At 46.0% G+C, this 17,500-nt stretch overlaps 2 protein-coding genes across 2 annotated transcripts in view; both read left to right on the forward strand.

Annotated features, from left to right (window-relative positions):
- Window positions 1-17,500, forward strand: part of ntrk2a (neurotrophic tyrosine kinase, receptor, type 2a) — a gene marked incomplete at both ends in the record, with an annotated part of 73,732 nt that overhangs the window by 42,326 nt on the left and 13,906 nt on the right. The window contains 2 exon segments of the mRNA XM_080532966.1: window positions 875-1,057; window positions 8,070-8,200. Coding sequence (XP_080389092.1) covers window positions 875-1,057; window positions 8,070-8,200 — 314 coding nt within the window.
- Window positions 12,266-13,180, forward strand: LOC308159086 (uncharacterized protein; the record flags this gene model as incomplete). The annotated part of the gene is made up of 1 exon (XM_080532842.1): window positions 12,266-13,180. The coding sequence occupies one exon, from the start codon at window positions 12,266-12,268 to the stop codon at window positions 13,178-13,180; it is 915 nt and encodes a 304-aa protein (XP_080388968.1).

The raw sequence follows: 17,500 nt of genomic DNA on the forward strand, positions 1-17,500 counted from the left end.
ACTGTATCTAACACACTGTATCTAACACACTGTATCTAACACACTGTATCTAACATACTGTATCTAACACACTGAATCTAACACACTGTATCTAACACACTGTATCTAACACACTGTATCTAACACACTGTATCTAACACACTCTACTGTATCTAACACACTGTATCTAACACACTGTATCTAACACACTGTATCTAACACACTGTATCTAACACACCGTATGTAACACACTGTATCTAACACACTGTATCTAACACACTGTATCTAACACACTGTATCTAACACACTCTACTGTATCTAACACACTGTATCTAACACACTGTATCTAACACACTCAGTGTGACACTGTATCTAACACACTGTATCTAACACACTGTATCTAACACACTGTATCTAACATACTATACTGTACTGTTGAGATTCCTCCTTCTGTTTTCCCCACAGCCCAATGTATTATTGCCTCTTCTCCATGTTTCTCATTTGACATCACTTCCCATCTCTTCTCTTCTTCTTCTCTCTTTCTTTTTCTCTTTCCCTCTCCTCTCTCTCTATCTGTCTGTCTCTCTCTCTTTCCCTCTCTGTCTCTTACATTTCACTTCTCTCTCTCTCTCTCTCTCTCTCTCACTGTGTCTGTCTCTCTGTCTGTCTGTCTGTCTGTCTGTCTGTCTGTCTCTCTCTCTCTTACCTTTCACTTCTCTTCTCTCTCCTTCTCTCTCTCTGTCTGTCTCTCTCCTTCTCTCTCTCTTCTCTTCTCTCTTCTTCTCTCTCTCTCTCTGTGTCTGTCTCTCTGTCTGTCTGTCTGTCTGTCTCTGTCTCTCTCTCTCTCTTACCTTTCACTTCTCTCTCCTTGTCTCTCTCTTCTCTTCTCTCTCAGGGAACTCCTCTGTGATCAGTAACGATGATGACTCCGCCTCCCCTCTTCATCACGTGTCCAACGGCAGCAACACCCCGACCTCGTCTGAGATGGGCCCCGACGCCGTCATCATCGGCATGACCAAGATCCCCGTCATCGAGAACCCCCAGTACTTCCGCAGCACCCACATGAAATCTGACACCTGTGAGTACGCACCAGTCACGCCAGAGTCACACCAGAGTCACGCCAGAGTCTAACCAGGGTCACACCAGAGTCTAACCAGAGTCTAACCAGAGTCTAACCAGGGTCACACCAGAGTCAAACCAGGGTCACACCAGAGTCAAACCATAGTCACACCAGAGTCACACCAGAGTCACACCAGAGTCACACCAGAGTCACACCAGTCACACCAAACCACAAACCAGAATCAAACCACAAAACAGAGTCAAACCAGAGTCAAACCAGTCACACCAGAGTCACACCAGAGTCACACCATAGTCAAACCAGTCACACCAAACGACAAACCAGAATCAAACCACAAAACAGAGTCACACCAGAGTCACACCAGAGTCTAACCAGAGTCACACCGGAGTCACACCAGAGTCAAACCAGAATCAAACCACAAAACAGAGTCAAACAGTCAAACTAGAGTCAAACAGTCAAACAGTCAAACCAGAGTCAAACCAGAGTCAAACTACAACAAGATGAACTGCCTAATGACTTACACCACTGGAAACGTAACACTTACACCCCTTCGGGTTACATCGCAAAGTCTCCTATGCACGACCGAGAGACCTACCCCTGCCTAAAAGCGTAACCTTAACCCTAACCCTAACTCTAGCCCGACTTAAGTCATAACCTAAAACTGACCTAACCCTGACCCTAACCCTAACCATAAGCCAATCCGTGACAAAACTATAACCAATATTCATGAATGGAACATCAGTTTTCTGGTCAGGCGATTCAGAAGAGAGAGGTACAGTCAGATGAGGACATTTCAGGTGGTGTGAGCGCTGACGTCACCACGGATACCCCGCTATGCCCACACACCCACACACACACACACACACGCATACACACACATCATCTAAGAGAACCCACCACACCTGCATTTCATACGCGCGGGTTTCCATAGCAACACCGTCCTCGCTGCCATGGTGACGGCCTTGGAACTGCTGATATAATGTGTCGAGTATGACAGGAAGATCTGTATGCGTACGCGCGTGCGTGTGCGCGCGTGTGTGTGTGTGTGTGTGTGCATACGTGTGTGTGTGTGTGTGTGTGGTGAGATAGAGAGAGAGAGAGAGAGAGAGAGAGAGAGAAAGAGAGAGAGAGAGAGAGTATGCACACACGTATGCACGCACACACACTCACGCACACGCACGCACACATGCACTCACGCACGCAAGCACACATGCATGCATACACACACACACACACACACACACACACACACACACACACACACTGCTCCTTTGACGTAATGTATGACCTGGCCCTTCAGATGGACATTATAATTATTGGCAGGTGATGAACAGTTCAGGTGGTCTGTGTGTGTGTGTGTGTGTGTGTGTGTGTGTGTGTGTGCGTGACTCCCATTACTCTTTATGTCGATGGCCGTGGGGAAAGGGGTTAATATGGGACCCTCTTCCAGTGGTCTCTCCAAAGGACCATAAAGAGAGAGACAGAGAGGGAGAGAGAGAGAGAGAGAAAGAGAGGGAGAGAGAGAGAGAGAGAGAGAGAGAGAGAGAGAGAAAGAGAGAGAAAGAGAGGGAGAAGGAGAGGGAGAGAGAGAGAGAGAGAGAGAAGGAGAGGGAGAGAGATTTATGGACCATAGACAAGTATATAACATCGGCTAGTCAATAATACTCAATACTGTACAGCTGTGTGTGTGTATGTGCGTCCGTCCGTGTGTGTTTGTGTGTGTGTGTGTGTGTGTGTGTGTGTGTGTGTGTGTGTGTGTAAGTGATAAACACTGTAGGTAAGGCGCTCTGTCAGGGGAGTGGGTGTGACTGTAATATCTTAAAAACAGATCAATGACCTCCATTAGTTTGTCCACTCCCTTAGAGTGGATGGAGCTCATTAAGAAAGACACACACGCACGCACGCAAGCCTGCACGTACACACACACGCACGTCAGGGTTTCCGTTCGAAAAATTTGCCGTCGGACATCGTGTCCGGGAAGAATTCGATTTACCGGACAAACGTGATATATTCCGGTCATCATATTAAAATATATTTTTTTTTTTTTTTTCCAAAATCATATTTTTTTTTCCTCCAAATCTAATGTTTGTCGCGGTGATTACTGTTGTGTAGCGGCCTATATATGCCATTTAATGTCTATTTCTCATCCGATACGATTAGATGCGAGCTATATAATATATAATAATATAACATGATTTGACGCATGCGCGCTATGCCATGCGTCAAATCCAGCGCTGAATGGGTCCAGCGCTGAACGGGCGCCTCACTGGCAACTGAACAGACAGCATCGATCAATGAACGGACTCCACATTACGTTAACTGAAGTTTGTTAAATTGTTTGGGATTAATGTGAGTTTTCTATTTTCTCTTTACAGTTTTACCCTTTTTTTTTTTTAAATCAATAAAACAACGTCATTTCTATAAGTCTCGCTGGTTGGGAAGGCATTTCGTTTAGCTCGGGAGTATGACAATGGGAAGAACATAACTGTTTATTGAGAAACAATTGATAGGCAGTCTGGGATACGTATATAAAGAAATACCACAATGTCTAGATGTATAACATTTTATTGAACAGTAACAGTGCAAGCATGTAGGCTACGGGGAACAGGGATTTTGGTCAGTAGGTCCTTTGTACAGAGGGCGTTTCTCTCCGACAACGCGTTCCCAGGTACCATGGAAGTCATAGGTAGTCCAGCACACTGACAGAGAGACAGACAGACAGACAGACAGACAGACAGACAGACAGACAGACAGTCAGCTTACTTCTACCCTTTTGAGTGGAATTACTCCTTTAATTAGCTGTTAGCCATCTCAAAGCCCCCTGAGTTGCTCGTCAACACTGAGAATAGACCACATTATAGAAACCAAAACACCGTTTTTTTAAATCCACAGGGAATAACCGAGAGTGTAAGGAAAGGCACACCCAGCGCTGTCAGTGGTGGGGAGACTTGAAGTGGCTTTGCTTGATTTCCATCACAGATTCAAGGATTGAAACACTGATGAAAATAGGGAGTAATAGTGATGGGATTATTTTAGATTATTTTAGATTAGATTAGATTAGATTAGGTGAGATTCAACTTTATTGTCATTGCAGAGTACAAGTACCAGACAACAAAATGCAGTTTAGCATCTAACCAGAAGTGCAAATAGTGATATAAAAACAAACACTTAACTTTCGGGGAAACTGCTAAAATAAAATAAATTAAATAAATTAAAAAAGAAAGCGACTATTAGCACCGCCGAATGACAACAAACGTATGAGTAATGAGTAAAACAATGTCACTTTTATAGTATGTTGTTTAACTTGCCGTTCGGTCGCCATGGCTCTGGTGTGTGTAGCAGCTTCAGCTAGCTGGCTGGAAACTTCTAGGGGTGCGTTCGTAAACACGCTCTGAGAGCGCCGGAGCGCACGCTGGCTTCGATGTCACAGAGCGACCGAGTCGTTCGATTGGACGAGAGGCGTTCCGCGAGTGCTGATCGGATTTCCAGAGCGTGTTTACGAACGCACCCAGCCAGCTTTAGCGAATTGTATTCAAAGGGAATTATTTTCACCGGACAATATGTCCGACGACTTTTCAATTTGTCGGACTTCACCAAATTTTACCGGACAAAGACCGGCAATTGCCGGTTAACGGAAACCCAGACGCACGTACACACACGCACACACGCACGTGCGCGGGCCAAGAATGTATTGTAAACTGGCATGTATATCAACGTAATGACTAAAGGACAACCACATAAAAGAACTCCTCTCTTTTGTTAGTTTTATCCTTTTTTTTTCTTCCTCTCATTCTCTCCATCCTGGTCTCTCGGGGCTTGATGTTTGTGTGCGTGTGCGTGTGTGTGTGTGTGTGTGTGTGTGTGTGTGTATTCAGGGAACAAAACAGGAAAGTCTGATTCACACATATTCTTGGTAGATTGTTTACGTGAAGGCCCCTCCCCTTCTGGGGGGCAGAGAGGGACAGAGGAAGGAAGAGAGGGAGAGAGAGAGAGAGAGAGACAGAGGAAGAGATGGAGAGAAAGAGAGAGAGAGAGAGAGGGAGGGAGGATGGAAGAGAGGAAGAGAGAGCTGGAGGAAGAGAGGGAGAGAGAGACATAGGAAGAAAGGGAGAGAGAGACGGAGGAAGAGATGGCGAGAGAGGGAGAGAGAGAGAGAGAGAGGAAGAGATGGAGGAAGAGATGGAGAGAGAGAGAGAGAGGGAGAGAGAGCTGGAGGATGGAAGAGAGGGAGAGAGAGCTGGGGGGAGAGAGGGAGAGAGACATAGGAAGAAAGGGAGAGAGAGACAAAGGAAGAGATGGCGAGAGAGGGAGAGAGAGATAGAGGGAGGACGGAAGAGAGGGAGAGAGAGCTGGAGGAAGGGATGGAGAGAGAGGGAGAGAGAGAGAGAGGGAGGACGGAAGAGATGGAGAGAGAGTGAGTGAGGGAGAGAGGGAGCGAGAGAGAGAGAGAGAGGGAGGATGGAAGAGAGGGAGAGAGAGCTGGAGGAAGGGACGGAAGAGAGCGAGAGAGAGACGGAGAAAGAGATGGAGAGAGAGCGAGGGAGAGAGAGAGGGAGGACGGAAGAGATGGAGAGAGAGTGAGTGAGGGAGAGAAGGAGCGAGAGAGAGAGAGAGGGAGGATGGAAGAGAGGGAGAGAGACGGAGGAAGAGATGGAGAGAGAGACAGAGGAAGAAAGAGAGGGAGAGACTGAGGAAGAGGAAGAGATGGAGAGAGAGAGAGAGAGGGAGGATGGAAGAGCGGGAGAGAAATGGAGAGAGAAAGGGAGGACGGAAGAGAGGGAGAGAGAGGCGGAGGAAGAGATGGAGAGAGAGAAGGAGGAAGAGAGAGAGACAGAGAGAGGAAGGGGGGGATGGTATTGCATGGGGAGTACAGTACGTCCCTTGGGGGGGGGGGGGGGGGGGCTTGTTTACTACCTGTTATAAAGGAGTGGGCTGCAGGAGAACACTTCCTGAACACTTCCTGGTCCTGGTCGTCATGGAACCGGTGGAACAGGGAACAGTGACACTGCTGAGTAACTGAAAGGAGAATAGAGAGTATTTCTGTGGATATGGTTAAACCCTTACCTAGCATTGTGGACGGCTGCATCATGTTTGTGGGCGAAGGGGAAAAGAAAAAAACGCTGTTAGCGATGGCGGTCGCTTGTGGCTGTTGAGGGGGGCCGTCCAGGGAATTGTGGGTACTTAACTCCTTGAGTGGTTGTTTTGGCAGATGTGATGTCAGCAACAGGTTAAGACAAGCGTGCACACACACACACACACACACACACACACACAGTACTGAACTTACACCACACACACACACATGCATGCACGTGCTCTCACTCACACACACACACACACACACACACACACACATACACACACTCACACACACTCACACACACACACGCGTGCCACACACAAAACCAAACAGAAGCCACGGCCTTGAGTGTGTCTGTTAGGGGTTGTAATGGGCCTCCACTCTCTCTCTTTAATACGCGGTAATAAGGTTCCCAGTAAGCTAGTGCAGATCGATGCAGCTCTATGCAGAGTCTAGTCCTGTGTAATGCAATAGCCCGAGTGGTGAGGCTTTTCTTCAAATGCATTTCTTAATCAGATCACTGTAGAGAATCTGGACAGTTTGTGTCCGGGGCCCAGCTGAAGACAGAATCCTGCTGATGATGAATTGTGTTGTGCTGTTGCTGGAGCGAGGCTGCTCGCGCCAGGCTGGGAGGACTGTAGCGGCCCAGAGGATCCATCTGTCTCTGGTGGGGTTGGGGAGGGAGGGGGGAGGAAAGGGACGCAGCTCACACAGGGGAAACATCCGGGGCCTCAGGATGCATCCCTGCTGAACTCCCGGCTTTTCAGCGCTTTGGCTTCCACCAATCATGTCAGGGGAAGGGGGAGGGGGAGGGGTTTGGACAAGGAAAGGTGTGTTTGAAGAGTATTCGAACAGGGCCTGGATCGAGGACAAGTTGTGTGACGGGCCGGGGGAGGGGGGTGGAGGGGGGGGTTCGAACCCTGGTTTCCCCCGCGTGGAAGAAACAAGCATCTACCATTAGACCAAGAGGACATCCTCAAGTTAAATAACATCTATTATTATTATTATTATTATTATTATTATTATTGTTATTAAGTGTGCTTGCAGTAGCAGTGCTTGCACTAGCACTGTGCTTGCAGTAGTTAGCTAGTGCTAGTTAGCTCGGCCCTTGGGTGAGCTAGAGAAACGCGGTCTTCGCCGGGGGGTGCAGTGGAGTGGCCCGGGGGCGGGGGGCAAGCACACTTCACAATTTCCACAGGAATTGTCCCTGTCTAGTTATTATTATTATTATTATTATTATTGACTTTCCATGTCTCAGGCAGGGCTACCTCGTCACACGGCTCACTGGCAAGACAGATCTGAATCTGATCAGCACTTGTGGAATGCCTCTTGTCCAATCAAATTACTTGGTCCCTTTATGACGTTGAACCCAGTGTGCGCTCTGTCCACAAATACACAACATATAAAAACCACAACATTAAAACATATATAAAACATAAAAAACTTGAGAGAAACAATAACACCTTTCACTAAACAGATCCTCAATCAACATTTTAAACTGCCTGAGCGGTGGGCAGTGAAGTGCACCAAAATAAAAAAGCCTATTTACCTAATTCGGTCGAGATATCATTTAATGCATTTTAAACAATTATACAGTATATCACATAAAAAACTGCATTTTCTCCAAATGTTATCACTCATCCGATTCCTAACCAATAGCGTACTGTAGTACACTGTGTGTGCTAGCTGTGTGCTAGCTGTGTGCTAGCTGTGTGTTAACTGAGTGTTAACTGTGTGTTAACTGTATACTAGGTGTATGCTAGCTGTGTGCTAACTGCGTGTTAACTGTATGCTAGCTGTGTGCTAACTGAGTGCTAACTGTATGCTAACTGTGTGCTAACTGTATGCTAGCTGTATGCTAGCTGTGTGCTAGCTGTGTGCTAGCTGTGTGCTAGCTGTATGCTAACTGCGTGTCTCCTCTCTGTCTGTCAGTCGTGCAGCACATAAAGAGACACAACATCGTGCTGAAGCGAGAGCTGGGAGAGGGAGCGTTCGGGAAGGTGTTCCTGGCGGAGTGTTACAACCTGTCACCTGACCAGGACAAGATCCTGGTGGCTGTCAAGGTAACAGTGACTTCCTGTCTGTATAGCTATCATCTTTAGTGACTTCCTGTCTGTATAGCTATCCTCTTTAGTGACTTCCTTTATATATATTGTATAATGTACATATTGTGTAAATTACATAATAAACATGAACTTAATTAATTATTTAATTATATATACTTGATTAAAATATGAAATATTATATATGAGAAACTGTACAGGGGGGTAGAGGGGGTACAGGGGGGTAGAGAGGATGAAGATGTCTTATATATGTATATTCTGTATATAAATATATCTTACACAATATACAAAACCTATATATACATAAAAAGGAAGTCACTAATGATCATATTATCATCCGTTATCAAACTTCTTTGCTGAGGTGCTGGAACTGAAGAGTATCAGTAGAGTGCAAAACAAAAAATTCTTCCCCCCAAAAATGTCTTCAGGTACATAGAATACAGTGGAGATTCTGAGCCCCCCCCCCCCCCTCAGCTCCCTCACCGCAAGGCGGTTAATGACTTCCTGCGCACACGTATCTATGTTGTATCTACGACCCATCAGGAAGGAAAACGTATATTTCTCGTCTTCAATGACATTCAGAACTTTCAGGCCTGTATCCATGGTAACCGATACTATTCGGCGTCTTTCAGAGCGCGTATCTATAGGGTTACAGGTATTCTGGGATGGGATGGGGGGGGGGGGGGGGGGCGGTATCATGTTCACCTGGTCTCCAGCACTCCTTGGCTCCAAGGTGAAGGATACTGAAGCACCGGGCAGGGGGGGGAAACATAGCGTAGGGAGTCTTACACACACACACACACACGCGCACGCATACACGCACGCACACACACACGCAAGCGCACACACACGCAAGCGCACACACACGTGCACGCACTCACACACATGCACACACTTGCACACACACACACACACACACACACACACACACACACACACACACTCCATTATAACATAGCGTAGGGAGTCTTACCTCCACTAGGAGAGCATTCCAACGCCCGCTGTGGTGAAACCAGACCCCACTGGAGAGTTAGCATTAAAAATACATGACCTGGGAGAGAGACCCTCCCTCCCCTCCCCTCCCCTCCTCCCCCCTCCCTCACCCCTGCTTCCTCTTCCTGTCACCTACAGTATTCTAAGTGTGTGTGTGTGTGTGTGTGTGTGTGTGTGTGCTTGCATGTGAGTGCGTGTGTGTGTGTGAGTGTCTGCGTGTGTGTGCTTGCATGTGACTGTGTGTGTGTGTGTGTGTGTGTGTGTGTGTGTGTGTGTGTGAGCCAGAGCAGCAGTACTGTATTTCGTCCTGCCATTGATGATTGATGTGACGCAGCAGCCGCCTCAAAGTACTGGCTGTAATAACGGCCATAATGGGCCCAGTTCAACACACATACACACACACACACACACACACACTCGCATGCACATACACACACATACACACACACACACACACACACACACACACATTACATTAAATTTTTGGCATTTAGCAGACGCCTTATCCAAAGTGACTTACAACAAATACATTTGTCTAAGTAAGTGAACCATCTATCCACCAGTCATAGCAGGAAAAAGTAATCTAGGGCCAGCGGCCAATGGCAGTCATAATGCTAGAAGAAGGACGTTCTTTTTTTTTTTATAGTAGAGAAACTGTACAGGGGGGTAGAGGGGATGAAGAGGTCTTAGGAGGGACAGTTAAGGTGTAGCCTGAAGAGATGGAGGTCTTTAGGAGGGACAGTTAAGATGTAGCCTGAAGAGATGAAGGTCTTTAGGAGGGACAGTTAAGGTGTAGCTTGAAGAGATGGAGGTCTTTAGGAGGGACAGTTAAGGTGTAGCCTGAAGAGATGGAGGTCTTTAGGAGGGACAGTTAAGCTGTAGCCCGAAGAGATGGAGGTCTTTAGGAGGGACAGTTAAGGTGTAGCCCGAAGAGATGGAGGTCTTTAGGAGGGACAGTTAAGGTGTAGCCTGAAGAGATGGAGGTCTTTAGGAGGGACAGTTAAGGTGTAGCCTGAAGAGATGGGTCTACATATATGGCTACATATACACTCTTAGAAAAAGGGTTTTTCATGTGTCCCTGTACCTGCAACCATGTGTGCTGGACACCACAGCATTTTACATGTTAACCGTTTACCAGACGCTTTAATCCAAAGCGATTTACAATTAGAGATTACAGGGACAGCCTCCCTGGAGTAATTTACGGCTAAGTGCCTTACTCAAGGGTATACTAGTGGTGGTAATCCCAGGTGGGATTTGAGCTCATGACCTTCTGATCACCAGCTGACCACTAGGCCACCACTACCACAGCAGTATGGCTTTGTTCCATCCACATGAGAAAGCCTTGTTGGGTTTACTTAAAAGCATTTGATTGATTTAAGTTTTTTTTTTTTTTTTTTTTTATTGATGCACCAATCAATAAGCTATGACAGGGGTGTTATATTTATCTTAAAACATTTATCTTGACGGTGCTTAGTGGTGTAGCACGCTAATGCGCATACCGCATAATCGCAAGGTACCTGGTTCGAGTTTCCATACCACACTGTGATGCAGTTGGTTAGGATGCTCTCAATGGTGCAGCGGTAGAAGTTGGCCAGAATCCAGATCCAGATATGGCCGAGGCACACGGGAAGCGGCATATTGGGCGGCCGCTTCCGAGGGCGGTATAGGAGTATTTCTGGACAAGGATCCGTCGCGCAACACCGCCCCCTGGGTGCCGGAATAACGGTGCTGGGCTCGAGGAGCCAGTCAGCTAGTCTGCCTGGCGGCCTCTTCTGGGACTGCCGGCCACGGGGTCGTGCGGCGGATCCTATGCAATAGGCAGGGGATAATTGGATGCTAGGTTGGGTTCAATTGGCTACCAAATTGGGTGAAAAAGGGATAAAATCTGAAAAAACAAATTTAAAAAAAAAAAGAAGTTGGCCAGAATCCTGGGAGACAGCTGGGATTTCTTCAATCTCCTCTGGAAGTATAGACACTGCTGTGCCTTTCTTTTCTTTTTTTAACAATCTGTTCATTAAGGTTTTTTCAACAAATATACAATACAATAACATTTGGTAAATATAAGTGACAAAGTAATAGTGCAAGTTTAAGTGAACCAAGACAAAAACAAGACAGGACTAAGACAGGACAAATACAGCAAACTAAAAATAGAATCCAGGACTAAGATTAAAGAAAATGAAATCAATAAATAATAAAGAAATTAAAAATTAAAAACAGTAATGTAAACATAGGTCACTGTTGGTCAGTCAGTTGCCTGGCAGATATCTGGCATGTCCAGCTCTCGTACATATTCAAAGAACTGCTGTGCCTTTTGCACCAGGGAAGAGGAGTTGAGGGTCCAAGAGAGGTCCTCATGTGGAGATGTGGACATCCAGGAACTTGAAGCTGGGGACACAGCCCACCTCCATCTCACTGATGTAGATCGGGGTGTGTACGTCTACACGCACTACGCAGCCCCGACTTTTCCCGAAGTCCACAAAGATCTCCTTGGACTTACTGGTGTTGAGGGCCAGGTTGCTGTCAGCACACACCACACACTGCCAGTAGCTGTATCTCCTTCCTGTCGGCTGACTCATCATTGTTTCTTATCAGGCCGACCACCATGGTGTCATCTGCCAGCTTGATGATGGTGTTAGAAACATGCACCGGGCGGGCCGCACACAGTCATAGGTGAAGAGGGAGTAGAGGAGAGGGCTCAGCACACAGCCCTGTGACAACACCGGTGTTCAGGGTCAGCGATAGGTCATCAAGTTTTGACTCGTTGACTCATCAAGTTGGATACACATGTTCACTCCCCCTGTGAACTTCATTAACCTCAGTGTTTCCTGTATTTTTCTTAAAAACATGGAAGTTTCATGTTCTTGCAGAACAGATAGAGGAAGAGGCTACTGGCTACTGCAATGTGTTGCGGTTTGCATTTAACTGACTTCAGTCAGGGCCCTTGTCAGTCCCACCCTCCGAGGGGTCCAAGCCACACAGAAAGACCAGAGCAGAGCACACATACAGGTGCAGGTTTACAGCAGAGCTGAAGTTGCGGTGTTATTTACTGCATTTGAGCACAAGAGTGTAAAGATGCCAAAGGGAATTCTAGGCGATGATTCAAACATAATGAAGATCATAGATTTTGATGAAGATACATATGACGATGAAGGAGCTTTCAAGCCAAGTAAGAGGTATGGAGTCGGTGCTCAACTCTCAGGATATTTCCAGTGGTGGAGGAGACCTCCTGGAGCTGCTGCATTGTGTCTGGGGCTGCTGTGTGTTCTCCTACTGGCTGGGATCATAGGTCTGAGTGTCCGTTCAGGCTCCACCAGAGACCAGTTACAGACCAGTAACCACCACCTGACTGAAGAGAGAGGCCAGTTACAGACCAGTAACAACAACCTGACTGAAGAGAGAGACCAATTACAGACCAGATACAACGCCCTAACTAAAGAGAGAGACCAGTTACAGAGCAGTAACCACCAGCAGACTGAAGAGAGAAACCAGTTACAGACCAGTTACAACGCCCTAACTAAAGAGAGAGACCTGTTACAGACCAGTAACCTCAAACTGACTGATGAGAGAGACCAGTTACAGCGAAAGCTGACCACAAATCAAACGTGTCCAGAGGGAGGCTTTTGGAGGTTTGGCAGCCATGTTTACTACGTCACTGCTGAGAAGAAATCCTGGGAGGAGAGCAGACAGGTCTGTCTGAGTATGGGAGCAGACCTGGTGATCATCGACAGCAGAGAGGAGCAGGCGTTTGTCAATGACCTATACTGTACGAACAAGAACACCTGGATCGGCCTGACTGACACTGTTACTGAGGGGACCTGGACATGGGCGGACGGCACGCCCCTGACCACAAAGTATTGGAGGAAAGGACAGCCTAATAACCTTAAGAACCAGGACTGCGGGGAATTCAAACACACGTCGGGGATAGGGGAGTGGAACGACGACAGGTGTTCGATCGAACAAAACTGGATCTGTGAGAAGGCTGTTTAGTAGAAATAATCTATCTAATAATATGATGAGTATCTTCAGAAGGTGTTCTTTCTTAGAATATTGTGCTGCTGTCGGTGGCTCATCTGATATTATGAAGTTAAATAGGGTGTGTGTGTCAAACAGTTATGACTTTGTTTTAAATGGCAAAAATCACTATTGCCTCTTTTGCTTCCCTTTTGTTACATGTACGTGCACGTGCTTGTTCTTTTGATAGATCAAACAATGACATGTCGTTGTAGAGCACGCTACTGGCTGGACTGTATACTATCATTTATCTGACATTGAGTCAGGAGAGAGTGTAGCCTCTCTGTCCCGTTGGTGTGAGGACGTACATGAACACATCTTACTAGACAATGTGAGATTGCAGCCAACGTACGAGAGTATAGACATGGACACGCTTTCTTGATTAACGTCCTTGTTACCTATTTAACCACGCTCATAATGAAGAGATAATCTCTCAGTCCAAATGTATTATAATTCATATTATACATCGTCAGCTTCTTTAATCTTGAAATTAAACATTAAAAAAAAACAAAAAAAAACTGTGCATTACACCAGAGGGGTTTGGTAACTTTGAGGGAAAACAAAACAAAACAAAGCAAATGTTGTGTTCCTGTTGGCATTTATCAAGGTCGGAATCAATACAGAATCCAACATGTTGATTACACAAGCTAACCTCTCTTTGTCAAATATGATAAAAATGGGCACACACACACACACACACACACACACACACACACACACACACACACACACACACACACACACACACACACACACACACACACCCTCTTTCTCCCTCAAACAGGAAATGAAAGTGCAGCATAGGTGGGATCTTCCAGCTCCCCTCCCCGGCCGACATCCTCCAGCCAGCAGCACATCCTTCCCCCCCTAACTACCAGGCCGAACGCAGGAAGACGAGACGCTAGAACAACACAGGGGGGAGCTCGGTGGGAGGGCCGGGCGCTAATTGGGATGACCCGCAGGGACGGAGAGAGCAGTACAGTTAGGGGTTTGTTAGCGGTGCGCACCGGAGCACTGTCATCGATCGATTATGTTAATCACGCACACATCACATCCAATTGGATGTTTTAACAAAAGGTACCACTGTATATGACGTTGTTTTCCTGCTTGTGTAATAACAGTGTAATTACCCAGGTAGAAACACTGTATTAACATTACACACACAGTACAGTACATGAGTATGGCCTACAAAACAGTAATTGCGTAATAATAAGTATTACTTACAAAACAGTAATTGCGTAATAATGGGAGTTGAGAGGTTTGTGTTATCACACACAAGTAGAAAAAGACCAGTCCCTATACTATAGGGTCAACTTAATGAAAGGTCATGAACGTGGTAAGGAGTTACTTGCTATAGGCTATATCTACCGTCAATATCGAATATGTATTCCCTTTGCCAGTGGGTTGGCCCTGGCAGGGGATTTGGCATGGAAGTGTTTTCATTTTTTTTCTTCTTTCTCTCACATTCTTTCACTTTTTCACTCTCTCAATTACCATGGAGAGAATCACACTGTGACTCTGTGATTAATGCTTCTGGAGATTCATCCGCGGGTCATTGTGCCCAGATGGCAGGTAGCCTACTGCTGAACAGCTAGCATCGTTCCAACTGACAGCCGGGGCTACGGGTACAGAGCATAGACTACTGTAGCAGTTAGTCGTTAGCAGTTAGCAGTTAGTTGTTAGCAGTTAGCAGTTAGTTGTTAGCAGTTAGCAGTTAACAGTTAACAGTTAGTCGTTAGCAGTTAGCAGTTAGTTGTTAGCAGTTAGCAGTTAGCAGTTAACAGTTAGTCGTTAGCAGTTAGTTGTTAGCAGTTAGCAGTTAGCAGTTAACAGTTAGTTGTTAGCAGTTAGCAGTTAGTTATTAGCAGTTAGCAGTTAGTTGTTAGCAGTTAGTTGTTAGCAGTTAGCAGTTAGTTATTAGCAGTTAGCAGTTAGCAGTTAGTTGTTAGCAGTTAGTTATTAGCAGTTAGCAGTTAGCAGTTAACAGTTAGTTGTTAGCAGTTAGCAGTTAGTTATTAGCAGTTAGCAGTTAGTTGTTAGCAGTAAGCAGTTAGTTGTTAGCAGTTAGTTGTTAGCAGTAAGCAGTTAGTTGTTAGCAGTTAACTGTTAACAGTTAACGGTTAGCAGTAAGTGGTTAATGGTTAACTGAGCTACTGTATCGGTTAGCGCTTAAGGCCGATTTAAAGTTCTGCGTAAAATCGACGCCGTAGCCTTGCGTAGTCCCGCGTGGGCCCGCCGTGCCTACGGAGAGGGTTAACGTGCACATCTCCAAAATTGTAAGAACGAGTCAGTTTCTACGCAACCGTAAGCTCTGTGATTGGTCCGCTTGGTAGCACATGATTCCGACAAGATTCCGACTCTCTCTTCGCCCAAAATGCGGAAGCCATGACAGAAATGTCATTCACTTTTTCTGTAATTACTTATTAATAAATATTTGAAAAATTATGATAACCATCGTATTATCTTAGTTTAATGTCATTTCAATGGATCATAGAACTTTTATTTACAACAAGCATAACAAAAAGATCGCTATTATGCCGCTTTGAGCTTTGAGCTCCGTTGAGTTCCTAACCGGAAGAGGCACAGCACAGGGGCAAAGAAAACACACTGCCACCTAGCGATGTGACGGTGTAATTGCAGAGCGACCTACGCAGAAGTGTAAAGTGCGAGAGCCCTTACGTAGTCTACGCAGGCTACGTGCGTAAATTCAACGCAGAAGCTTAAATCGGCCTTTACTCAGTATGCTAAAATGCTAACCCATTCATTATCTCAAACCAAGAGGAGTCATCAAAATGGCTGTCGTGCTCAATAAAATGGGGCAGGTGAAGGACACACAGGGAACTGGAGGCTGATTGGCAGTTCGTTTTTACCTGCCACACGAATCCTTGGGAGTGTTGGCACAGTAAAGTGGCTTCTCTCTCGCTGTGTAAAGTGGCTCATTTGAATTTCATGTTTTGAATTTTGACGATACGCTGTGCTGCATTATCTCTGAAAAGAAAGGATCTGGAAAGTGCTCTTACCTTCTTGGAAACACCAAAAACACACACACACACACACACACACACACACACACACACACACACACAGGGTAGGCGACATCTTGTTTTCTGACATCTCAGCGTCTCTCTTCTAGCTGCAGGTCACAGGGTCGACCTGCAACCAACCTTAATCCTCCCCTGTCCTGCTTTTATAGGTTTAAACAGATCCCTCTTCCTCCTCCTCCTCCTCCTCCTCCTCCTCCTCCTCCTCCTCCTCTTCCTTCTCTTCCTCCTCCTCCTTCTCCTCCTCTCGAACACAACCCCTGTATAACCATGTCACATACTGACAACGGCACATCTATTATTCATAAACAAGCATTTCTGTATATTTCTGTACGTAGATATGAATATTGGCCCCTGTATCACGTTCCACGTTTCCTGTAATCCCTTTAGCCTGTGTCGTGGCCTGTCAGGCTCTGTGACAGCGCCTGTGATGGACGGTCAGGAGAACCTCCGCACTGCAAAAAGTCACCTCTCAAAAACAAGAAAAAAAGAAGCAATAAAATAGGGGAAGTTTTACCTAAAATAAGCCAAATTATCTGCCAGCAGAACAGGACAATTTCACTTGCCAAGATGTTCTTAAAAGAAGTCCAATTTATCTTTAAACTAGTGCAGTCAGACAAAAAAACACAAAAAAGCATTATTGCCTTGATTTAAGATATTTCATCTTACTTAGATGGAAACAGTCACACAGTAATCACTTAGAACCATAGAAACAGTCACACACACACACACACACACACACACACACACACACACACAGAGTAATCACCGAGAACCATAGAAACAGTCACACGCAGTAATCACTTAGGACGACAGAACCAGTCTGACCACAGCCCTCCCAGCCTCCCTGGTGCTGGTGCTAAGCTACTTGTGTGTAATTCATTTTGATGCTAAGAGCCACTTACGCTATCTCTCTGTGGACCGGAGCCAAACACGTCTCACACCCCAGAATATAGATACAGCACGGAGCTGCAGAAAATGACTTGTAAGCAGTAGTAACCCTCTCTCTCGCTGTGTGTGTGTGTGTGTGTGTGTGTGTGTGTGTGTGTGCGTGTGTGTACACATTCGGTGTGTGTGTGTGTGCGTGTGTTTACACATTCGGTGTGTGTGTGTGTGTGCGTGTGTGTGTACACGTTCGGTATGCGTGTGTGTGTCTGCGTGTGTGTGTGTACACGTTCATTGTGCGTGCGTGTGTGTGTGTGTGCGTGCGTTGCTTTTTGTACCCTTAGAGTAGATACTGTTTTACAGGAATGCT

This window comes from Nansenia antarctica, assembly GCF_963989245.1.
Source record: "Nansenia antarctica genome assembly, chromosome: 5".
NCBI lineage: Eukaryota > Metazoa > Chordata > Actinopteri > Argentiniformes > Microstomatidae > Nansenia > Nansenia antarctica.